The following is a 13379-nucleotide window of genomic DNA, read 5'->3' on the forward strand; positions in this document are numbered from 1 at the left end:
AGAGAGAAAGGGAGGAAGAGAGACATAAAAAGAGAAAAATATATATAAAAAGAGAAGAAAAGACAAATATAGAGAAGGAAAGATAGATATATAAAAAAGAGAAAAAGAAAGAGGGTATATAAAAAAGAGAAAAAGAAAGAGGGTATATAAAAAAGAGAGGGAAATATGGATATATAAAAAAAAGAGAGGGAAATATGGATATATATAAAAAAAAAGAGAGGGAAATATGCATATATATAAAAAAAAAAAGAGAGGGAAATATGGATATATAAAAAAAAAGAGAGGGAAATATGGATATATAAAAAAAAGAAGGAAATATGGATATATATATAAAAAAAGAGAGGGAAATATGGATGTATAAAAAAAGAGAGGGAAATATGGATATATAAAAAAAAAGAGAGGGAAATATGGATATATAAAAAAAAGGAGGAAATATGGATATATATATAAAAAAAGAGAGGGAAATATGGATGTATAAAAAAAGAGAGGGAAATATGGATGTATAAAAAAAGAGAGGGAAATATGGATATATATAAAAAAAGAGGGAAATATGGATATATATAAAAAAAGAGAGGGAAATATGCATATATATAAAAAAAGAGAGGGAAATATGGATATATAAAAAAAAGAAGGAAATATGGATATATATATAAAAAAAGAGAGGGAAATATGGATGTATAAAAAAAGAGAGGGAAATATGGATATATATAAAAAAAGAGAGGGAAATATGGATATATGAAAAAAAAGAGAGGGAAATATGGATATATAAAAAAAGAGAGAGGGAAAAATGGATATATAAAAAAAGAGAGAGGGAAAAATGGATATATAAAAAAAGAGAGAGGGAAAAATGGATATATATATATATATATATATATATATATATATATATATATATATATATATAAAGAGATAGAAAGATGAATATATAAAAAAGAGTTAAGGAAAGATTGTTATAAAAAAAAAAAAAAGAGTGGAAAGATGATTATATATATAAAAAAAAAAGAAAGGGGAAAGATGGATATATTTAAAAAAGAAAGATGGATATAGAAAATAGTCAGAGAGATGGAAAAAAGTCAAAAAGGGGGGGGGGAGAACTAGAGATAGATACATAAAGAGAGATGTGAAAATAGAGAAATATAATTATCTAGTTGACTAAGACGTCAGAAAATTTTACTTCTTAGGTAGACACATCCCAACACACAAGAAATAAAAACCCAAACAAAGAAAACAATTATAAAAGACAAATGTTTATGAATACAAATATATCATCTTGATGTAGAATTTTGTTTTTCTTTCTGAAAAATGTTTCTCCTTTCCAGGGTGACATTAACATTCTTTGAAATAGTGCAGCGTGATCAACGGAAGTCTTCCAAATATTCACACACTTCAAAGAAGTTAATGCTGTTTCCATTTCTCCTGCTTCTTTACAACCATACAGCCATGAAGACAAAAAAAAAAAAAAACCTCCCATTTTTCGAGTGATTGTACAGAATCTCTTTGCATTTCATTAAAAAGTAATTCAGGATTTTCTAAAATTTTACTTTTTACAGCAGCACAAAACGCTTATGCCTGTGTTTGTCGTCAACCCCATTTTCGATGCTTCGTGAACATAAGCGTCAAATATAAAGAATGTCTTGTGAAGTAGTAGTTCAAGAAAAAAAAAAAAAAAACAAAGCAAAAGAACAAGCAAAAATGGCAATACATGTAATCATATCTCGAATTAATAAAATTTTAAAGGAAATAAAAAAGGGAGGAGGGGGGGGGTCAATATTCCATATTATTTGGATTCTTCAGACTATTGTTCTCATCTTGAGCACTATTTTCACGTTTCAAGACGAGAATAGCAATCCAAAGTATTAAAATAATAAGGGTAATCAATCCTCAACTCAAAAATTCAAAAACGTTAAGAGGCAGCCATAGTTCAATAAAAACACAAACATGGCGATACATAATCATTATAATTTTAAAGGAAAAAAAGAGGGAGGGGGGGATAATTGTCACAAAATGCACAGAGATTCTATAAGGATGTATGATTATCATAATATCCAATACAAACATTAGCCTATTAAAAAAAAAAAAAAAAAATAGTAATAACAGTATGTCAAGGCAGTGTGATTGAAAGAAGTACTAAATTATCAGAAAAATTGAGGAAACAGAAATGATGTCATAGAAGAACACCCTCCCCCATCTCCATTTTTTTTTTTTTTTTTTTTTAAATATTCTCCCATTGTTAGTCTTGAGAAAGCCAGGAATTGGCACATTCCATTTTGCACATAGAAAATATGGAAAAAAAAAAAGAAAAAAAAAAAAAGAAAGATAAATGGAATGTGTTTTTTTTTTTTCTATGTGAAACTGTCCAATCTCTCGGGCCATTTTTTTCTGGTGTCTTTTTAGAGGCGGGCAAACAAGATTCAGTCAGAGTTTTAATATATTCCATCCCTACCCCCACCCAGTTGAAAAAAATACTTAAATTTTAATATCCTTGTAAACCATTATATACTTGTTGTTTTGAATCTTGCTCCAATATCTTTTTGATAACTGAAATAGAAAAAAAAAAAAATCATAAAGTTTTTATAAAAATTAGGCAATATTATATCATACAAACACAATGACTATAAAACTATAACAAAACAAACTGAACATGTATAAGTAATAAAACCATCACATATTTCAGACAGAACCCTCATAACTGAATAGTAAAACACTTGACTACAGACCATGTGGCTGTCGTTTCGAATCCGAACATAGTAAGCAATGCTTATGAGTTGCAGTAATGTCAGAACACATGTCTATGGATGACTTATATATTACAAACAAATGAAACACTTTAAAACTAGTGGTCGATGCTTATAAAAAGATGTTGGATTTTTTTTTTTTTTTTTTTACTAAACAAGGCACATTTTGACACTTGGATATAAAAGGCTACTATTTAAGACCAAAACTACAGGGATACTATGTAGGGAGTAAAGCAGTGAGATGTCTTAATATTACACTTCAACTTTTGTATGTTAGTACAGTCAGGGAAACAGGGACTCTGGAGAAAATTCCAAAATCTAGCAGTTTGAGGGAAGAATATTAGAGTAGAAGGCTTTCTGGCATCTAGGGACCACTAAAGTGAAGGAGTGGGACTTTGCTGCTTGTTGAGTTAGTCAAGGGTATCTACGTCGGGGGAGGGGGTAACAAGAGCTTTCAGTTTGTCAGAACTTTAAAGTACTTGTAAAACAAGAAACATTTTGTGATGGGACAGAGGTTGAAGTTTGACTGAGAGTGCGGGACCTATTAGGATGGAGACTCTTGTTTGGACCTTGACTAGAAGCGAGAGACTCGTGGCAGATGTACCAGCCCAGATGTGGCAACAATACTCCATCCATGGGTGAATAGTTGCTTTGTAGAGATATAGGATACTCTCAGATGCGAGTAGTTTTCTAGGATGGTGTAGAGGGCCCACCTTCTTCTCAGCAGCCTTAGCAATGTCTTCGATGTATTTGTTTCAACTCATGTTGCCTGTTAATGTTAGACCAAGGAGTTTGAACAAAGAACTTTCAGGTAATGTATTATTAGTCATGGTAATGAGTGGTTGAGAAAGTCTCTTGTAATTGTTAAATGAAAGAAACTCAGTCTTGGCAGCATCAAATGTTACCATTCATTTATGTCCCCATTCCACTACAGACTGAGAGCCTTCCTTTAAGGTTTCAGCCATTGCCTTAGATGTTTCTGAATTTTTGAGATGAGGATTGGTTAGTCGTATTATTTGGATTCATAGGACCACTGTTCTCATCTTGAGTATGATTTTCACGTTTCGATTGATGTAACCTCCGACCTTCTTTAGGTGTATCTTGTCGAACTTGGGAATGTTTCTGTCGAACTCTGGAATTTGGATGGTATTTTGAGCAGAACCTTTTATTTACTTCACGGGGGTAGCATGCTCTTGTTCCATCAGCCATGACTGGACAGAGGTCCTAAGTAATTCGCAATTGTATTTTTTGGTTGCTCACACTGAGGATTGAACCACTTTTTACAATTGATTTTTTCAAGTACTTGCAGAAGGACCTGGGGTGCAGTGGGTATTTATTTGCTCCCCCACCGAGCAAATTAGGCACAAGGCCAATTTTTAATGTGAGGAGTGAAGGGAGGGGGAAAGGAAAAAGGGGACCAGCTCCCGAGAGGTGGGAAATGGGAGCTGGTTAAAGGTCAGGTATGTGGGGTTACCCCCACATCTGGTCTTTGCTTGCAGCATCTGCCGGAATAGATACTACACTTTGATCTTGTCGCCCGGGCCCCGGAGGGCACGCGTTGGAAAAATCAAGCGTAAAAAGTGATATTCTCCTGAAGGTTGAAGGTTCAATCCTCAGTATGGGCGACGGAAAAATACAATTGCGAATCACTTAGGACCTCTATCCAGTCATGATGGACACTATTTTTCAAGGTCAAAGGTTAAGGTTGGGACTTTGCTGTACACTCGGGTACTCGCTCCATGGATACTCAAGTGTACAGCAAAGTGTGAGTATTTTTGCTAGTATCATATATATAACATATACATAAATATATATATATATATATATATATTATAAATATATATATATATAACATATATCTTTGAAATAAAGAAATGTTAAAGTTTTTTTTTTCATTCATTACACCTATATTACCATCAAAACAACTCACTGTGATTTAAATCAATAACAATTTTTTGAAATACTGTTAATATATAGCAAAGATACAAACACAGCTATTTGTATATTTAATTTGCGTAACTATATTTTAAACAGTTTATCATTCAAATATGGTAGTGTTTAAATATATGGTTAAGTGGCAGTGTTAGTCATTTAGTCATTTAAAACTGCTTTAAAGCTTCACCGCTCACTCATTTTTTGAACAAATTTCAAACAATTATTACAGTTTATAGATCACCTTCTCAGCTATATTGTGAAAAATATTTTTTTCAATTTTTTTTTCAGTAAAACAAAAGTTATGATGAATTTAGTGGTGTTCAAAATCATAAAAAAACGTAAGGAGGTAAGTGACGTTTTTTATGACTGGTTTCCATAGCAAGAACGTCGCTTCAGTGGCTAGTGTTGCTACTAATTCACAGCTGTTGCGAAAAGAGAAGTAACAAGTAAAACGGACAGAATGAAAGAGAGATAATGGGGGGATTTTACTGAAGCAGACGAGTGCGTACATTGTTATTATATGTTTATGGGGGCAAAAAATAAGACTAAAATTAAACAAAGAACAAGTGAATTTATTAGAAGCCTTACAATAGAAAAATGTGAGCATGAAAAGTAATATGGTTAACTTTAAACATGGAAAAGTAAAGAACTAGTTGTTAAAACTGGAAAAGAAAAGGACAAGATATTCTAGTAAAAAATATAAATTTATAACTTAAAATATTGCATTAAATTTTTTTTTAAAATTCAATTTAACATAATAATCAATTCTTAATGCTGCAAGATTTTAAGTTATAAATTTATATTTTTTACTAGAATATCTTGTCCTTTGCTTTTCCAGTTTTAACTAGTCCTTTACTTTTCCATGTTTAAGCTTAACCATATTACTTTTCATGCTTGCATTTTTCTACTGTAATATATGTATATTGTAATAAGTAAAACTAACATCAGTAATCAAACAAAATTGTCAACATCTCAGAATTTTTAAGTTAAGAATTGATATTTTATATAATGTAGACCACTATTCTCATCTTGGTTTTTATATCCACAATATTTCTGCTGGTGTAATCTGAAATTTTTCTCATTTAGTCATGACAGAGTATTCTTTCTTATAGTGTCTCCAAGTTTAACTTTTACTACAGAACATAATATCTAACGTTTCTACCCAGTCATAGCTGATGGAACAAGAACAAGCCACTTTTATTGATTAAATAGAGGGTTTTGTATTTCACCTACAGGTAATATGTTGACAACTTCGAAAAAAATTGTCACAGAGTTAATTTTATGTAAAAGCTGAAACAAAGAAATCCTTACTCCACATATAAATTATAAAGATAATCTTTTTCTATTATATAAAGGGCAAACGTGTGTGTGTGTGTGTGTGTGTGTTTGTAGGTCTGCTAAAAATTTTGGTCATTCACACCAAAGTGACATGAACGATGTACCGCTAGAAAAAGCGATCTCTCAGACAAAAATTAGAAAAAAAAAAACGTCAATTGTTTCATGTAGAAATGCCGTTTTGTTTGAAAGGGGGGAGAGCAGGTAAAAATCTTGCTTTGGACACTGTTTTTAAACTGCACATGCGCAAATGATCGTTTCATTATTTTGTTTTAAAAAGATAAATTTGCAGCATCAAAACATGTGTCGTTGTGGTCCCATCGATAATGTATTCATTTACGAACTTATGTGGGTTTGTACTCAGCACGCAACATAAAAAAAAAACTTTTGCTTTCAGTTTTGCTTCTGCTTGATGCCACTCGAGTCTTTTTTTTTTTTAAACCATATTTACGACTGGGCAAGGCCAGGTGTCTCTCGCTAGTTGTTCATAAGGAAAGTTTGCTCTGCTCAAAAAAGATACTTTTTGTATTGAATGATTAAACACATCTTTAACACATTTCCATCTCCAACCATCGACTGTGAATAACTGTTCAATGCACATGGTAATTTACAGATTTCATGCCTCCAAGAATTGGTTATTAACCAATGCTTAGCAATCCATAGAATAATTTCAAAATTGACAGAAAACTTCATGACAAGTTGAAATATTGTTATTTCTTCAGTCTGCATGAAATCATTGTCAAACCTCATTTACAAAACTTGTTGGGCACATTCTACGAATTTAGCAGATATTTTTTATTTAGGCTGTTGTGTCTACACATTACCCATCTAGGTAACAGAATTTGGAAAGATGCACTGGAAGAAATGTTATATAAAAGTAACAATCAAAATGAGGACATTAGTCTGACTAATCCAAAATTCAGAATGGTTATAGTTCTGGTTTGCCTATACATTTTCAAAGTGAAAATATTTTCTCTTTTTGATTAAAAAAAACCCCAATTTTTTGATATCTTGAAGTTTAACAAGATTTTAAAGTAAAAACATTTTTTATAGAAAACAAAAACAAAGAAATCTACACGTACATACTTGTGATGGAAAGAAAATATTGAACTTTAAAAATCATGTCAACTGGTCAAATAATTTTATTTCTATAAATAAATTCATATTTAAACAGAATTCAGTTTTTCCAATGCCTCCCCTTCTCATGTTAAAAATTGCTTTCTAAAATCTTGCAAGTTTGAATTATTTGAAGTTATCGCCCTTGTCCATGCAGCCTGTTTTCAATGTGGCGTTGTGAGATAGTTAAAACTGTTAGGCATAAAATTTGATTTCCTTATTTAATAAAACTACTGGATCAATTTATGTGATTTTCCAAATACAATATTTTCTTTTCATCATACACCCATGTCACACATATTTTTTCGTTATTTTTTGTTTTTTTAATATAGGGAGAATTCTGGACAAGCACCGCTAAATGTTTTCATAAATTATATTTACTAACTTGTTTCATCTTTTTTTTTCACCTCAATTTAACGAGGGGCATACCAAAAGTAATGCCTCCTATTTTTTATTCCATCCGAATGGATCAGAGGGAATTGCAAATTGCATTGTTATGATGACTGAACTTACGCATTCATAACCTGAGAGTTTAATCTCTCTGTTGCAGACATTGACAGAGTGAGACTAAGAAACAACTCCTGTCATGGACGTGCATCAGAAGCAGAGATGCGTCACACCTATTGAACGTTTATGAAGCCAATGCAGTTGATGTCAGCAAATTTAGGAGATGGGCTTGCGATTTAAGAGGGAAACAGAGATGCAAGTGACAAAGCGCACTCTCGACTTTTACAACCAAGGTATCAAAAGAGGCAAAAGTACATTGAGAATGGTGGTTATTATGCAGAAAAATAAATTCTGGAGCAGAAAAAGTCGCTTGTTTTAATGGTATTGCTCTCGTCTTTGTAGATTTTCAACGTTTCAGCTTTTGAGTTTAAAAAAATAGGAGGCCTCACTTTTGGAATGGCCCTGTATAATGATTTGTATAAGTTTGTAACTTGATTGAACTATTTTTATAACGTGGAAAAAGTCCTGTTGATAAGAGCTATGAGAAAGGCACTTACTATCTCTTTCTTCATTGGACAATGCCTTCTTTGGAAAGTCCACGTCGAATGTGATGTATAAAGCTCCTTGCTTGTGATTATTTTCATAATTTGGCATTCCCTCATTATTCTTTCGCATGCGTGCGCCAGGACGTGTAATTTTGTCTCGTTTAATATGAACCTGCGTAAAAGAAATTCACAAATTCAGGAAACATTTTAGAACAAAAGCTAAAAAAAAAAAAAAAAAAAAAACAATATAGATTTTTAATCTCTGTACTAGTGTTGGGTCATTCAATCAGAAATCGAGAATTAGACAAATCGGAACTTTTTGGGGGCTATTGGAAAACTTTAAGTCTTATTTCAGATTCCATAAATGATTCTTTTAATTTTTTTCTTGACCAAAAAAAAAAGATGAAACACACACAATGTATTTATTGTTTATTTAAATGATGTTCGCCCATCGATTGCAAAGATGACCGTGATCATGCAAGTGTTCTGTGGGTTCGAAGATGGCTTGTTAGACTGATTCGAGCTCTGAAGTATTTCTCGCATGTTGGACATCCGTGGGATAATTCTGTATCAGGTGTTAACTGCACTGTATTTTGTATTGTTACGTTTTCTCGTGTTCTTCATTGCGTGCGGATTCAGCAACTGTAGCCTCTTTGTGAGTTGTGGCATGCCAGGAACATCTGTCTTGGGTTAATTTTTCCCAGGAGTTAGAACACAAACCAAACTGTTTGAGGGAAACCTTCAGATTGTCCTTGAACCGTTTCTGCTGTTCTCCTTCGGTTTTTTTTTTTTTTAACTTCGGACAGTTCCCAGTAAAGGAGCTGATTTTTTTTTTACAATACAAGACTAATGGCTACACAGTTTAAGAATCCCATCTCCAGATTTAACATTAGACTCTCTGAGTCTAATTTAATTTTTTTTTCTATTGGTGGGTTATGGTAAACGAGGTAAATATTCTAGAATTCACTTCTACCTATTTTCTTATTAAACTTTTTGAAATGCTAAAGATTTTTTTTTACACCTATTTATTAAAAGCATCTACATTATCACATTGTGATACATGACAAAAAGAACTAATCTTACCTTGTATTGTTTTGATTGGACTATTGTTCTCATCTCGAGTTATTTGTGCAACATTTCGGTCAGTGTAGCCTTCGACCTTCATCAGGCATGTTGGTCGCTATGTTGTTTTCCAAGATGGTGACCAACATGCCTGAAGAAGATCGGACGCTACACCATTCAAAACGTTGCACAAATAACACTCAAGATGAGAACAATAGTCCAATCCAAGCAATACAATCAGCCCTCATCTAAAAAATTCAGAACTTCAATCTTACCTTATGTCCATCCAAATGTGTTATGTCCATTTCAAAACCTATTAAAGCATCTGTCAAACTAATAGTGACATTTGTGTAAAGATCATCACCTCGTCTTTCAAATACAGGATGTCTGAAAAGAAAACAGAACATCTTTAATTTCTACAGAAAATATAAAGTTTAACTAGTATATTGATTGATTAATTGAAATATTATGATTGAACTTGAAAGATATTAAAAAAAACAAAAAACTTTTTTTTTTTATATAAACAGCTAAATATTCTCCAAATAAATAAAAACAAATGGATTTATTCTTTATTTAAAACTAGCAAGCTGCCTGGCATTGCCCAGTCATAAAATATGCATAAATATTATATTTTAATTCATACAGAAATTGAGACCTGTGCATGCGAGTATAGTTTTTTCTAAACAATTCATTTCTTGTAAGAAAAAAATTAAGAAAAATACTCTAGCTGAGATCGAAACCAAAAGACAGTGAGTCAAGTACCATAACCATTAAGTCAGCTTGACACAATCTTTAATGTGTGTTTTCAAACATACTTATTCTTAACATAAGGAATCTGTCATATGAACTAGTCACACATGCACATTCGTGAAACAGTTGACAAACAGATAAAAATCCGATTTTTCAAGGGGCCCAAATTGAAAAATTGGTAAATATTTATAAATAAAATTATCATTAAAACTGAAAATAGAAATAGTTAATTAATAAAATGTTCTTTTGCAAAAAGAAGTAGATTAAATCTTGTGTATATTGATTATAAAGGAGATCTTTACAGTCAGCATCAAATTATTCCACCCCCCAAAAAGTTTTTTCTTTCCAGACAATGTCTTCAAATATTTATTCATGTCTTTTGTTTGTTTTGTAGAGAAAAAATTTTGTTTTTATTTTTGGCTTTGCAAAACACGGCCGAGTTTTGCAAAGGGAAAGGGAGGAAAAAACAATAGCATCAACGTTTAGTGCATTTTAGATCAGAACGCTAGTATTTTCAACAGCCGCTTGATATAAGAAATTTGATTAAGTTATATAACAACAAAAAAGAAGACCGAATCACCTTAAAACAAAGTTATCTTAACTGACAGTGATAAATTCAGAGGCAAAATAATTTAATCTGAAGCCAAAATATTTGCATGGTAGTGACAAACCCAATCATCCATGCTAGAAATATGTCATGTGACACACATCAATGCACAATATGGCACTTGAGAAGACCCTGATATTTGCGGAGTGCTGATAGAGAAGCTTCTAGGAGTTATCCCTGAATTTAGTCTTCTGTACTATCAACTATGGTAGTGCTAGCCATAAAAGTACTATAACCTCATTCTCTACCTAACTGCTAGCACTGAGATGATTAATCGGAATCAAAAAATCAGATCCTTTTGTGATATTGGAAAAATGTACCTATTTACTATGACTCCCCACGGGACAGAGTTAGACACCAGGGTCGTTTTTTAACGTGGAGAAAAGGTACAAAAATAAAAAATTGTCTCAGTCGTGAAGGACTGATCCTCCACCGAAAGAGAACAAGAAATGGAAGTGCAGCATCTGAAGAACAGATACTACACTTTGATCTTGACCAAAAGGCCAAGTAAAAGTAAAATTTGTGATATTGGAAAAATGTATGCCTATTTTCAGATGCCAATAACGATTCTTTTTATTGTGTTTATTTCTTTTTGTTTAAAACTTAATTTTCCATGATTTGTATTAGTGATAAAATGATTAATATTTATTGATTTTAAGCTACCAGTAAAACCAAAATCTGTAAGTCACACCCATAAGTCTATTTATTAAATTTACAAAAAAAAAAATATGCACCTCCCCCTCTTCAAAAAACCCCTCTATATTTTGAATTTTAAAAAAAAAAGAATCAGAATCTGTAATTGTATCGGAATCAGGAAAAATATTGAAATCATCCCTCTACCTTAATTATCCTTCAGCTATCAAACAATCTAAGCTTGAAAGAAACCAAGCCATCAGTGTTCAATCCCCTGTAATCGAAACAGACTAACCAAAAGGGAAACCAAATATAGAAGGAAGAGCATGCAAAACTGGTCAACAACAAAGTGCATCCAAAGAAAGCATAAAAATTTCCTTTAGATAACGGATGTGACCGCCATAAAAAGTGAAATCTTTCTCTTTTCAGCTGAAAATTCAAGCAAACTGACACAAAACATGGTCACTCCCTGAAAAGTCTCAGGGAGAGTGAAGGCAATCGCATACAATATAGGTATAAAAAAAAGAATGTGTATCTACTACTGAAAGACAGCCCATACTTGATCAAGTCCAGAGATCCCCCACATCATGTACGTTTGAAGTTGTCTGTATTAATATACTTGCAATATTTTTGCCACAATGGTACTGCTATGATCACAAAGATTTGGACGATTATATTTATAGCCAGGGGTGATAAGAATGAACTAATCAGTTACCAGAATTGCTGTATAAAATTATGGAATCTCTTTATACAGTCATAATTTTCTGTCTTGACACTAGAAGAGGGTTACTGCTGATTCTGACTGGATTAATTCTACCATTCTTTATTTGAAATTCTTTACAATTTTAAGCTTCTGACTGGATTGCTGCTGCCATTTTTGTTTATGACGACTACATTTAACATTAGCAATTGGATAACTTTCCTTTCTCTACAATAGTAATTTCTTTTGCTATCCCTTTTTGGATTACTTTTGTATCATAAGAATGGTTCTACACTCAAGAATAAACGTCTTATAAAAACTAAACATTTCTGTCTCAATTTCTGTATACATAGATTATCAAGAACCTGAGTTCCCAACAACAATGGATATATAATGGTTTATATAAGTCATGGACAACCAAAACTGCTATATAAAGAAAAATTAATTTAAAACGAGTGTCAAATTTTTAAAATTCTTTTTATATTTGATTTGGTTTTTACTTACTTTGATTTGAGTTTTACTTACTTTGCAAGTTTTATTTTGAATTTAAGATCACCGGGATCACCGTCAATATGCGGCTCACCTGTAAATAAAAAAAAAAATAAAAATAATTTGAATACATAAATTACAAGTGTGTGTATGTGTGTGTCTATAGATCACTTGAGCTGACCTTACATGAGATTAATAAGAAATTTCATTATTATGCTAATACAAGCAACTGATAACATTATTAAAAAGAACAGTCAGTTGAGAGACTGTATACTTTCATTGGACAATGAAAGGATGAACTGCAGTTTTATCCACGCCTTACTCATTCATATTGTTGGAAGTATTCCCGAAGTTATGTCATATAAATGTTGAAAACTCAAAAGCTATTTATCTGATCAAGCTAAAATTTTGTGTTTACTGTTATCAAAAAGCATCAAATTCATGCAATAAATTTGAAAAAAAATCAAAAGTCAAAATTTCATCAAGCAGTTCTTGTCCACAATTCTCAATATATTAAAAGACAAAAATAAAGATTTGTATAATGACAAAACGAAAATATAATATTCCAAAAAATCACATAAATTGATCAAATAGTTTTATTTTTAAATAAGAAAATCAAATTTTATGAACATCAAATTTATCTTTAGTTGACCTTTGACAACAAAATATTTTTGTTTACCAGCCAAATAGAAAAGTTACTAGCCAAATCCACATGAATTTTGGAATATGATTTCTTCGTTGCATGACGAGCATGTACCTCATGAAGATTTTTCTGCATTTTTTTTTTTAAATAAGTTTGAATGTTTACACTTGAAGGTATAAACATTTAAATTTATTCAGATATTTTTAAACAACCTCCTGAAAAAAAAAAAAAAAAAAAAAAAAAAAAAGAGTATTTTAAACTTTTTTTTTTTTTTTTTTTTTTTTTAAATAATTTCACTTTGCTAATTTTATTTAAACAAACAAATAAAAAAAAGGTTGGAAAGACATTTTTCATTCAGTAATGAGCTTTGGAAGATTGTCAG

The 13379-nt window shown here is 31.6% G+C and overlaps 1 protein-coding gene across 1 annotated transcript in view; it reads right to left on the minus strand.

Moving 5' to 3' along the window:
- Positions 1-1227: 1227 nt before the first annotated feature.
- LOC145241453 (dnaJ homolog subfamily B member 11-like) overlaps positions 1228-13379 on the minus strand; it is a 74969-nt gene continuing 62817 nt past the window's right edge. Inside the window, exons 7-10 of the mRNA XM_080104430.1 lie at positions 12391-12448; positions 9451-9562; positions 8126-8285; positions 1228-2538 (exon numbers count right to left, since the gene is read on the minus strand). Coding sequence (XP_079960556.1) covers positions 2474-2538; positions 8126-8285; positions 9451-9562; positions 12391-12448 — 395 coding nt within the window. The 3' untranslated portion in view covers positions 1228-2473. The remainder of the gene's footprint in view (positions 2539-8125; positions 8286-9450; positions 9563-12390; positions 12449-13379) is intronic.

This window comes from Euprymna scolopes, chromosome 20, assembly GCF_053919585.1.
Source record: "Euprymna scolopes isolate OS-2025 chromosome 20, ASM5391958v1, whole genome shotgun sequence".
NCBI classification, from domain to species: Eukaryota; Metazoa; Mollusca; class Cephalopoda; order Sepiida; family Sepiolidae; genus Euprymna; species Euprymna scolopes.